The following is a 12,178-nucleotide window of genomic DNA, read 5'->3' on the forward strand; positions in this document are numbered from 1 at the left end:
CAAAAAAAAAAAAAAAAAAAAAAAAAAAAAAAAAAATGGCCGGGCGCGGTGGCTCAATCCTGTAATCCCAGCACTTTGGGAGGCCGAGACGGGCGGATCACGAGCTCAGGAGATCAAGACCATCCTGGTTAACACAGTGAAACCCCGTCTCTCCTAAAAAATACAAAAAACTAGCCGGGCGTGGTGGCGGGTGCCTGTAGTCCCAGCTACTCCGGAGGCTGAGGCAGGAGAATGGCGTAAACCCGGGAGGCGGAGCTTGCAGTGAGCTGAGATCCGGCCACTGCACTCCAACCTGGGTGACAGAGCAAGACTCCGTCTCAAAAAAAAAAAAAAATTTTGGGTGATATATGGGGAAAAAAGAACACTAACCCCTGTCTTACATCATATACAAATATTAATTCAAGATGAATTGTAGTCACAAATGTAAATGTAAACAATATTACCAGAAGTTAACAATAAAAAATATCGTCATGACCTTGGGGTAGGCAATTTTTTTTGGGGGGGGTAAAGGGTCTCACTCTGTCACCCAAGCTAGAGTGCAGTGTCATAATCTCAGCTCACTGCAACCTCTGGCTCCTGGGTGCAAGCAATCCTCCCACCTCTGCCTCCTGAGTAGTCCCTCCTGTGTGCCTCCACAGGCGCACACCACCATGCCCAGCTAATTTTTTGTATCTTTGGTAGAGACAGGGTTTTGTTTGCCATGTTGCCCAGGATGGTCTTGAACTCCTGGACTCAAGTGATCTGCCTGCCTCTGCCTCCCAAAGTGCTAGGATTTATAGGCATGAGCCACCATACCCAGCCTGGGGTAGGCAAACATTTTAAAAATAGAATACGAACACTAATCATTAAGAAATAATAACAGATTGGGCTGGGCGCAGTGGCTCACGCCTATAATCCCAGCACTTTGGGAAGCTGATCAGGAATTCAAGACTAGCCTGGCCAACATGGCGAAACCCATCTCTACTAAAAGTACAAAAATTAGTTGGGTGTGGTGGCAGGTGCCTGTAATTCCAGCTACTCAGTAGGCTGAGGTAGAATTGCTTGAACCAGGAAGCAGAGGTTGCAGTCAGCCGAGATCACATCACTGCCCTCCAACCTGGGCGACAGAGTGAGACTCGATCTCAAAATAAATAAATAAATAAATAATTGGATTTCATTATAATTAAGAATTTCTGGCTGGGCGCTGTGACTCACACCTGTAATCCCAGCACTTTAGAAGGCCGAGGCGGGTCAATCAGGAGGTCAAGAGATTGAGACCATCCTGGCCAACATGGTGAAACCCCGTCTCTACTAAAAATACAAAAATTACCTGGGCGTGGGGGTGCGTGCCTGTAGTCCTAGCTACCTGGGAGGCTGAAGCAGGAGAATCGCTTGAACCCAGGAGGTGGAGGTTGCACTGAGTGGAGATCACGCCACTGCACTCCAGCCTGGTGACAGAGTGATACTCCATTTCCAAAAAAAAAAAAAAGAACTTCTTTGATCAAAAGAAACCCATAAGAAAGCAAAAAAAGCAAAAAGAGGCCGGGTGTGGTGGCTCACACCTGTAATTCCAGCACTTTGGGAGACTGAGGCGGGTGGATCACCTGAGGTCGGGAGTTCGAGACCAGCCTGACCAACATAGAGAAACCCTGTCTCTACTGAAAATACAAAAATTAGGCTGGCGTGGTGGTGCATGCCTGTAATCCCAGCTACTCGGGAGGCTGAGGCAAGAGAATCACTTGAACCCAGGAGGTGGAGGTTGCGGTGTGCCAAAATGGCGCCATTGCAGTTCAGCCTGGGCCACAAGAGCGAAACTCTGTCAAAAAAAAAAAAAAAAAAAGGTCGGGCGCAGTGACTCATGACTGTAATCCCAGCACTTTGGGAGGCCGAGGCCAGTGGATCACTTGAGGTCAGGAGTTCGAGACCAGCCTGGCCGACATGGCAAAACCCCATCTCTACTAAAAACACAAAAATTTAGCCAGGTTTAGTGGCAGGCGTGTGTAATCACAGCTACTTGGGAGGTTGAGACAGGAGAATCTCTTGAACCTGGGAGGCAGAGGTTGCAGTGAGCCAAGAGAACACCACTGCACTCCAGCCTGGGTGACAGAGCGAGACTCTCTTTCAAAAAAAAAAAAAAAGAACGCAAAAAGAAAAAAGTAGGAGAAGGTATTTTCAGTACTGTACATGTATACAGTAATGAAACCTGTATCCAGCATATATAAATACCCTTACAAATCCTTACAAAATGAACATGATAGACAGCTCAATTTTTAAAAATGGCAAAAGAGGACTGGGTGCGGTGGCTCATGCTTATAATCCCAGCACTTTGGGAGGCCGTGGTGGGCGGATCGCTTGAGGTCAGGAGTTCGAGACCAGCCTGGCCAACACAGCGAAACCCTATCTCTGTTAAAAATACAAAAATTAGCTGGGCATGGTGGCATGTTCCTGTAATGCCAGTTACTTGGGAGGCTGAGGCAGGAGAATCACTTCAACCTGGAAGGCAGAGGTTGCAGTGAGCCAAGATCGTGCTACTGCACTCCAGTCCGTTGACAGAGGGAGACTCCATCTCAAAAAAAAAAAAAAAAAAGAGGCAAAAGACGTGAACAAGCATGTCACAAAGAAATCCATATATGTCCAAGGAGTATGTTAAATTATGCTCAACTTAATTAGTTATTTGGAAAAAGCAGATTAAACAATGCAACACCAGTACATACCTGCCAGAATGGATAAGATGAAAAAGACAGAAAGTGCCAGATATTGACAAGGCGTCTTGCAAACTGCAGATAGGAGTCTAAATTGGTACAATGACTTTGGAAGACCATTTGGCAGTATCTGTTAAAGCTAAATATATGAATGCTCTATGACTCTACAGTTCTAACCCTAAGTGTGAAACCAGAAAAGTATACATATGCATGTAGATACACATGCTCAAGCCTCATGTTCTTATATTCTTAGCAGCACTTCTTTTTTTTTTTTTTTTTTTTTTTTTTGAGACAGGGTCTTGCTCTGTTGCCCAGACTGGAGTGTGCATTGGTGATCATAGCTCACTGCAGCCTCAAACCCCTGGGCTCAAGCGATCCTTCCACCTCAGCCTCCTGAGTAGCTAGGACTACAAGGGTACACCACCACGCCTGGTTGGTTTTTCAATTTTTTGTAGAGATGAGGTCTCATTATGTTGCCCAGGCTGGTCTCCAACTCCTGGCATCAAGTGATCGTCTTGTCTTGGCCTCCCAAAGTGCTAGGATTATTGGCATAAGCCACCATGCCTGGCCTAGCAGCACTATTTTTGATGGTCAAAAACTAGAAACAGGCCGGGCGTGATGGTTCACACCTGTAATTCCAGCACTTTGGGAGGCCGAGGCAGGCAGATCACTTGAGCCTACGAGTCCAAGACCAGACTGGGCAACATGACGAAACTCCCATCTCTGTTAAAAATGCAGAAAATTAGCCAGCATGGTGGTGTGTGCCTGTAGTCCCAGCTACCCATGAGGCTGAGATGGGAGGATCACCTGAGCCTGGGAGGCTGAGGCTACAGTGAACAGAGATGGTACCACAGCACTCCACCTGGGGCACTAGAATGAGACCCTGTCTCAAAACAAAACAAAACAAAACAAAACTGCAAACAGCTCAAGTGTCCATCTTCTGTAGACAAGTAAATTTTACTGTGTTTATACAATAGAATATTATCCAGCAATGCAAATGAACAAACTATAACTACACACAGCTGCATGGACAAATGTCAGAAACGTGACGTTGAGTGTGAAAAGCCAGATGCAAACGAGGACTCACTGTGCAATTCCGTGCATGTACAGTGGCCAGGTGAGGCTTATGGAGTGCTGAAATGCTCTGTATCCCGATCTGGAGGGTAGTTTTAAAAAAATGTTTTGAGCCAGCGCGTTAGTTCACACCTGGAATTCCAGCACTTTGGGAGGCCAAGGGCAGATCACTTGAGGCAGGGGTTTGAGACCAGCCTGGCCAAACACGGTGAAATCCCATCTCTACTAAAAATACAAAAATTAGCTGGGGGTGGTGGCGTACACCTGTAATCCCAGCTACTTGGGAGGCTGAGGTGCAGAGCAAGGCTCTGTCTCAAAAAAAATCACAAATAAAAAATAAAATTTAAAAAAATATTTGATTTTAATGTTTTTAGAGACGGGGGTCTCACTGTGCCACTCAGGCTGGTCGTGAACTCTTGGGCTCAAGCAGTCCTCTCACCTTGGCCTCACAAAGTGCTGGGATTTCAGATGTAAACTACCACGCCTGGCCCTGGAGGGTGGTTATACTTGTGTAGTAAAAACTCATGAAACCTTACACTTATGATTTGTAGTAGACTTTTCTGTATTAATATTATATATATGTGTATTCTTGTTTTTTTTTTTTTTGTAGAGATGGATCCTGCTAAGTTGCCCAGGCTGGTCTTGAACTCCTGTGCTCAAGCAATCCTCCTGCCCTGGCCTCCCAAAGTGCTGGGATTATAGATGTGAGCCACTGAGCCTAGCCTAAATAAAAAGTTTGCTTCCCTCCTCCTTTCCTCCCCAAAAACCAGGGTGTTATCAGTAAATCTACTTAACTAGGCCTAGGTGAATTGCGATAGGTTGCACTATGCTGAAAGAAAATGTACAGGTTGGGGGTTGTCGTTGTCAGCTCTGCCATGTTGTGGACCTGCCCCCTTTTCAGGACACCTCACCTCACCTTCCATAACAGAACAGGTAACCTGACATATGAGGTGCACTGTTGACAAGTGACACTGGTGACAAGTGAGGGACACTGTTACCAATTCAGAAAGGAAATATAAACATAGCTTTATTTATTTATTTATTTGTTTGTTTGTTTATTTTTGAGATGGAGTCTCACTCTGTCACCCAGGCTGGAGTGCAGTGGTGTGATCTCGGCTCACTGCAACCTCTGCCTCCCAGGTTCAAGCAATTCTCCTGCCTCAGCCTCCCGACTAGCTGGGATTACAGGCACCCGCCACTATGCCCAGCTAATTTTTTGTATTTTTAGTAGAAGTGGGGTTTCACCATGTTGGCCAGGCTGGTCTCGAACTCCTGACCTCTTGATTCATCCGCCTTGGCTTCCCAAAGTGCTGTGATTACAGGCATGAGCCACTGCACCCGGCCATTTCTTTCTTTCTTTTTTTTTTTTTTTTTGAGGCGGAGTCTCGCTCTGTTGCCCAGGCTGGAGTGCAGTGGCCGGATCTCAGCTCACTGCAAGCTCTGCCTCCCGGATTTACGCCATTCTCCTGCCTCAGCCTCCCGAGTAGCTGGGACTACAGGCGCCCGCCACCTCGCCCGGCTAGTTTTTGTATTTGTAGTAGAGACGGGGTTTTACCGTGTTAGCCAGGATGGTCTCGATCTCCTGACCTCATGATCCGCCCGTCTCGGCCTCCCAAAGTGCTGGGATTACAGGCTTGAGCCACCGCGCCTGGCCTCTTTCTTTATTTTTTTAGAGACAGGGTCTTGCTCTTTGACTCAGGCTAGAATGCAGTGGCATGATCATAGCTCACTGGAGATTGAAACTCACAGGTTCAAGTGATCCTCCCACTTAAGCCTACTGAATAACTGAGACTACAGGCACACACCACCATGCCTGGCTAATTTTTGTATTTTTTGTAGAGACAGGATTTTGCCATGTTGGCCAGACTGGTCTTAAACTCCTGGGCTCAAGTGATCTGCCCACCTCAGCCTCCTGAGTCACTGAGACCATGCCAGTGACTCATGTGTGCCACCATGCCAGGCTAATTTTTTTTTTTTTTTTGAGACATGGTCTCTCACCCTGTAGCCTAGACTGGAGAGCAGCAGTGGATCACAGCTCACTGCAGCCTCAACCTCCCTGGGCTCCAGCGATGCCCCCCAGCCTCAGCTTCCCAAGTATTTGGGACTACAGGCATGCGCCACTGTGCCCCACCCAAAAATCTCAGCATACTGCGTAGCACAAAGGAAGTGTTCAGCACATGGGAGCTATTACCAGGCGTCTTAATCCATTTTGTGCTGCCGTAACAGATTACCACAGACTGAGTAATTTATAAAGAAAAGAAGTTTATTGGGCTCACAGTTCTGGAGACTGGGAAGTCCAAGAGTGTGGTACAGATATCTGGTGAGGGTCATCCTGTGTGAGGCAGAAGGCTCACATGGTGAGCAAGTGCACGAGACAGATGGCATGGCAGCAGAACTCATCCTTTTACCAGGAGCCCACTCCCGAGAAGACTAACCTGCTCCATGACAATGGCATTAATCCATTCATGACAGCAGAGCTCACATGGCCCAGTCACCACCCGTTATACCGTTAAACAGTGGCAATTCAATTTCAACATGAGTTTTGGTGGGGACATTCAAACCATAGCACCAGGATCATTAGTAGCCACATGATAAAATGTATGTCTTAAAGATTTGAGGACAATGGCGTAAGGTCAGTGATCCAGCTGTTTGTACCCCTGACTTTTTCTGATCCTAGGAGAAGGGAGCGTTGGCTTTGCTTTCATCAGGCCAAAGATGCCTTTCTTTGGGAATATGTTCAGTCCGAAGAAGACACCTCCTCGGAAGTCGGCATCTCTCTCCAACCTGCATTCTGTGAGTGTCGGTACTGGGGTCGGCCCGGTGTGCAGCATGAGCTGAGTTCTGAGCGTGTCTCTGAATGGAAAGTGTGGTCCTCCAGAGGCATCGGTGCAGGAGGGCATCCTTTCCATCCATATCATTGCTATTGCTGAAAACATTTTTGGGCCAGGTGCGGTGGCTCATGCCTGTAATCCCAGCACTTTGGGAGGCAGAGGCCGGTGGATCACGAGGTCAGGAGATCGAGACCATCCTGGCTAACACGGTGAAACCCGTCTCTACTAAAAAATACAAAAACCTAGCCAGGCGAGGTGGTGGGCGCCTGTAGTCCCAGCTACTCGGGAGGCTGAGGCAGGAGAATGGCGTGAACCCGGGAGGCGGAGCTTGCAGTGAGCTGAGATCCGGCCACTGCACTCCAGCCTGGGCGACAGAGCGAGACTCCGTCTCAAAAAAAAAAAAAAATAATAATAATAATAATTCAATTTATACATTTCAGCATATATAGCTTTTCTAGAAACATCTAATGTATAAAACAGTATATTTTTATCTCATAATTAAACTTCTGCTGTACATTATTTGATTTTATGGCCTTTAAAAAAATCATTAAAGGTGCCAGGTAATGATTAGAGAAATGAGTTGTTGGGGTCATATTGTTGGCGGAAGAGGAACTGGGATGAGGGCGTGTTCTGGGCCTGCTGAAGTCGTCACGTAGCATCTCGCCCACAGTTGGATCGGTCAGCCCGGGAGGTGGAGCTGGGCTTGGAATATGGATCCCCCACTATGAACCTGGCAGGGCAAAGCCTGAAGTTTGAAAATGGCCAGTGGATAGCAGGTGAGCTGCACTTCCTGCCATTTGTCAAACAAGATTGTAGGAGGAAGCCCTCCTTTAACTGGTTCTGTCCTTCCTCCAGAGACAGGGGTTAGTGGCGGTGTGGACCGGAGGGAGGTTCAGCGCCTTCGCAGGCGGAACCAGCAGTTGGAGGAAGAGAACAATCTCTTGCGGCTCAAAGTGGACATCCTGTTAGACATGGTGAGGCAGGTGACGGGCAAGAGATGCCTAGCTTTTCTTTTGGGGAGGCTCCACCTTGAGTCATTTAATCCAACAGGTATCTCCCTCAATGCCAGTTTGGCCAGGTATGTTGCTTTGTGTCCAAAGACACACTCAAGAAACAAGACACAGTTTTCGCCCTCACAGTGTACAGGCAGGTGAACCGTAAGCATAGTTAGAGAGGTAAGGACCCAGTTGGAGTCTGCACAGGATCTGCATAGCACACGAGGGAGAAGTTAATTCTGTCAAGTCAGGAGAGCTTCCCAGAGGAAGGGATATCTGAGCTGAATGTGGAAGGATAATGGCAGGAATGGAGGTTGGATGAAGGCATTCCAGGAAGAGGGGAAGAGCCGGCTCATGGCTTGGAAGTGTCTCATACCAAGTAGGCATTAATCAGTGCCCTGCACAGACCTGCTCAGGGGCTCACACTGCATTAGCGTTGGTTTCTTGTGACTGTTAAAAATCCAGCAACCCATTGGGCCTAGAGGAGCCTGTGAAGGTTCAGAGGCAGGAGAGCATACACTGCAGTGGTTAAGAGCACACACTCTGGAGCAAAATGGCCTGGGTTCCTCGCCCAGCTCTGCTGCTGACTGACTGCTCTGTGACTTAATTTCTTCAGCAATAAATGGCATAATAGCTAATTGTGGTGGTGCATCCCTGTAGTCCCAGCTACTCAGGAGGCTAAGACAGGAGGATGGCTTAACCTCAGGAGTTTGAGACCAGCTTTGGCAACAAAGTAAGACCCTGTTTTTTTTTTTTCTTTTTAAAAAAGAACTAGGCTGGGCATGATGGCTCACACCTATAATCCTAGCATTTTGGGAGGCCGAGGTGGACGGGTCACAAGGTCAGGAGTTCGAGACCAGCCTGACCAACATGGTGAAACCCTCTCTCTACTAAAATTACAAAAATTAGCCGAGTGTGGTGGCACGCACCTGTAATCCCAGCTACTCAGGAAGCTGAGGCAGGAGAATTGCTTGAACCCAGGAGGCAGAGGTTGCAGTGGGCTGAGATTGTGCCACTGCACTCCAGCCTGGGTGACAGGGTGAGACTCTGTCTCGGAAAGAAAAAAAGAAAAAGACTGACATTTTAGGCTGGATGGTTTTTTATTTTTATTTACTTATTTATTTATTTAAGACAGAGTCTCGCTCTGTAGCCCGGGCTGGAGTGCAGTGGCGTGATCTCTGCACACTGAAACCTCTGTCTCCTGGGTTCAAGTGATTCTCCTGCCTCAGCCTCCCGATTAGCACCCGCCACCATGCCTGGCTAATTTTTGCATTTTTAGTAGACATGGGGTTTCACCATGTTGGCCAGGTTGGTCTCCAACTCCTGACCTCAGGTGATCTCCCTGTCTTGGCCTCCCAAAGTGCTGAGATTATAGACGTGAGCCATCACGCCCAGCCTGGATGTATTTTTAAAAAATGAGCATAATCGTAGTATCTACCTTACAGTGAGTTAGTATAAGCAAAGCACCCAGCCTGGCCGACAGAGTGAGACCCTGTCTCAGAAAACAAACAAACCAAAAAACAAAAACAAAAAAACCCTAAGGAGGAGAGTGGCGTTCTTTTTCCAGCATTTTCTCCCCTAATCCCCCTTATGGGAGCTACAGCTTAGAATCAATTTAAACTGTAATCCCTTAGCCTTAGAATCACCAGTATCTGCCTTTGACATCCTCTGAGACCTGCTGTCCTTCATGCAGGGAGTGCCCTGCCCTCGTGGGTGACAGTGTGCTGACAGAGTGGACTGTGAATATTCTTCAAGGACTTGTGGTCCTGGGCCATCCGGGGTTGCATTCTATCCCATTTCAGAGGGTTTCCCACTATGGAGGCCAGCAGTGTCAGAGAAGTGCCAGGGGACCTTTCCTCCGCGTGTAGGGCCAGCCTTGCCAACCTGAAACATCTAGAAATGTGCTGCTTACTAACAGCTGCTGCTTTACTTTCAGCTTTCGGAGTCCACTGCCGAATCCCACTTAATGGAGAAGGAACTGGATGAACTGAGGATTAGCCGGAAGAGAAAATGAAGACCCCAGAGACATTTATTGGGGAGTAGGATGTAGCTAAGTGCTTTTTTTCTTTTCGCCCAGACCAGTGGATTCGGTCCTGGGAGAGAGTATCATATAATGGGACCCACAGGCACTGGCACCCTTGGGTTGGCAATAGAAGGTGACATGGAATGGAGAAAACCAAGATTCCAGATGGGGACAGTAACTAGAAGGTGCTTCAGATGCACTGCCTGCAGATGCCAGTCTGAAACCCAGACCGCACGGAGGCCTGGGGCTGCTGATGAGCCTTTGGGTGCTCTCCACACACAAGATTGCAAACACACATGTCCCAGAAGAGCTCTGTTGGGCCCTGTTGGGAGAAGCGGCTGGAGTTCATTCTCTCACCCCCTTACATTAGGGTTTGGGGTTTGGCAGCAGTTCTGCAGAGCTCTGTGTTGGGGGTCATGGATGAGTGGCTCTCTTGGCTCTTAAAGGCAGGCCTCTCTCCTTGCCTTTAAAGAATCCTCCTTCCTCACATCTGGCCTCCTCTGGCTTCAGCTTCTCAGCAGCAAGCACCAGCCTTCCACAGCAACACTGTATTTTTATGCTACTTTCCTGTTTGCACTACTATTTCTATTAAATGATGTTAAATAATCTCTCTGTGACCAAAGTGACTAAAAAGAGAACCATGACTTCCTCAAGAAGTAAATGAAGCTGGCCAGGCATGGTGGCTCACACCTGTAATCCCAGCACTTTGGGAGGCTGAGGTGGGCAGGTCACCTGAGGTCAGGAGTTCGAGACCAGCCTGGCCAATAGAGTGAAACCCCGTCTCTACTAAAAATACAAAAATTAGCCAGGCATGGTGGTGGACACCTGTAGTCCCAGCTACTCGGGAGGCTGAGACAGGAGAATTGCTTGAACCCAGGAGGCAGAAGTTGCAGTGAGCTGAGATCACACTACTGTACTCCAGCCTGGGCGACAGAGCGAGACTCCGTCTCCAAAAAAAAAAAAAAAAATGGAGCCTGGCCAGGTGTGGTGGCACACACCTGTAATCCTAGCACTAGCACTTTGGGAGGCTGAGGCGGGCTGATTGCTTGAGCTCAGGAGTTCAAGACCAGCCTGGCAATAGCGAAACAAAATACAAAAAAAATTTTAGCTGGGCGTGGTGGTGCACACCTGTAGTCTCAGCCTCTCAGGAGGCTGAGATGGGAGGGTTGCTTTGAGCCCAGGGAGGTTGAGGCTGAGGTGAGCTGTGATTACTCCATTGCACCCCAGTCTGGGTGACAGAGCAAGAACCTGTCTCAAAAAAAAAAAAAAAAAAAAAAAGAAGTAACTGGAGTCTGGAGTCTAAGCTTCTGTTGTTCCATCAAAAGACAGAATTGTCCAGGCATGGTGGCTCACGCCTGTAATCCTAGCATTTTGGGAGGCTGAGGCAGGTGGATCGTCTGAGGTCAGGAGTTTGAGACCAGCCTGGCCAACATGGCAAAACCCCGTCTCTACTAAAAATACAAAAGAAAATTAGCTGGGCATGGTGGCACATGCCTGTAGTCCCAACTACTTGGGAGGCTGAGGCAGGAGAATCGCTTGAACCCAGCAGGCAGAGGTTGCAGTGAGTTGAAATCACGCCACTGCACTCCAGCCTGGGCGACAGAGCAAGACTCCGTCTCAAAAAAAAAAAAAAAAAAAATAGACAATGTTTAGCGTGTGGGGAAATGTCACCCTTGCAGGAGAGCATTCCAGCTTTCCTGGGCATTGGCAGAGGCTGATGCCAAACAGAAACAATCTCTGCTCAAATTCGCCTGCCCTCCTGCTTCATGGTGTTGGGACTGGCCAGGACCTGGCAGAACCTAGTGGTTGGTGTGAGAATTTGTGCCTTAGGCAGTATGAGCTGGACTTTTCTGGCAGGAGGAGGGAATCCAGCTCCTGAAGTCAAGCCAGAAGGAAGTAAGGGGGTGGGGGCATGGTGCCCAGGACTTTAGGGACAGGCTACCATGGCTGGCCACTTCTGAATGCCTGGGACATGCCTGGCACCAGGCTCCCTTTGCTCTCACTGTCTCATTTCCCCTTCAGCTCAGCCCTATGGCAGGGGCTGTCAGCACATCCATCTGCAGAGAGGGAAACTCTGGGAGGTTCAGACACTGATCTAGGATCACACAGTGGAAGTGTTGGAGCCTGATTCACACAGCCCGCAGTGAAAGAGAGGAGCTGGGGGCAGCAGTGAAAGAAACCGAGCTGCTGTCTGCAGCCCATCCTTATGGCCAGCAGAGCACTCTGTCGGGGGGATGGATCGAAGGGCAGATTTTTAGCTCCAACCCATAACCTTACTTTCTGATACAGGAGACAATGTTGAATACAGAAGAAATTGGAAAAGGATCCACATATACGCAAGGTGTAAATCTTCAGGTGCAGATAATAGGAGCAGTGGAGTTTGCTTATGCCTCGGCTGGTATCAATGGGGACCCTTTATTAAGTACTCCCGATACCGGACACCTCCCGATGCCGGACACCCCCCGATGCCGGACACCTCCCGATGCCGGACACCCCCCGATGCCGGACACCTCCCGATGCCGGATATCCCCCCGATGCCGGACACCCCCCGATGCCGGACACCCCCCGATGCCG

At 48.5% G+C, this 12,178-nt stretch overlaps 1 protein-coding gene across 9 annotated transcripts in view; it reads left to right on the top strand.

Annotated features, from left to right (window-relative positions):
- Positions 1–10,214, top strand: part of CBY1 (chibby family member 1, beta catenin antagonist) — a 15,407-nt gene extending 5,193 nt beyond the window's left edge. For 6 of the 9 annotated variants that reach the window (XM_023222000.1, XM_023221999.1, XM_023222001.1 and 3 more), the window contains 5 exons: positions 3,659–3,798; positions 6,433–6,548; positions 7,257–7,362; positions 7,442–7,560; positions 9,518–10,214. In XM_023222000.1, the coding sequence (XP_023077768.1) occupies positions 3,708–3,798; positions 6,433–6,548; positions 7,257–7,362; positions 7,442–7,560; positions 9,518–9,595 (510 nt within the window). In that variant the 5' untranslated portion in view covers positions 3,659–3,707 and the 3' untranslated portion in view covers positions 9,596–10,214. The remainder of the gene's footprint in view (positions 1–3,658; positions 3,799–6,432; positions 6,549–7,256; positions 7,363–7,441; positions 7,561–9,517) is intronic. The other 3 variants (XM_023222007.1, XM_023222008.1, XM_023222006.1) reach the window with 2 other exon arrangements.
- The last annotated feature ends 1,964 nt before the right edge of the window (positions 10,215–12,178 follow it).

The sequence above is a fragment of the Piliocolobus tephrosceles genome, chromosome 19 (genome assembly GCF_002776525.5).
Source record: "Piliocolobus tephrosceles isolate RC106 chromosome 19, ASM277652v3, whole genome shotgun sequence".
NCBI lineage: Eukaryota > Metazoa > Chordata > Mammalia > Primates > Cercopithecidae > Piliocolobus > Piliocolobus tephrosceles.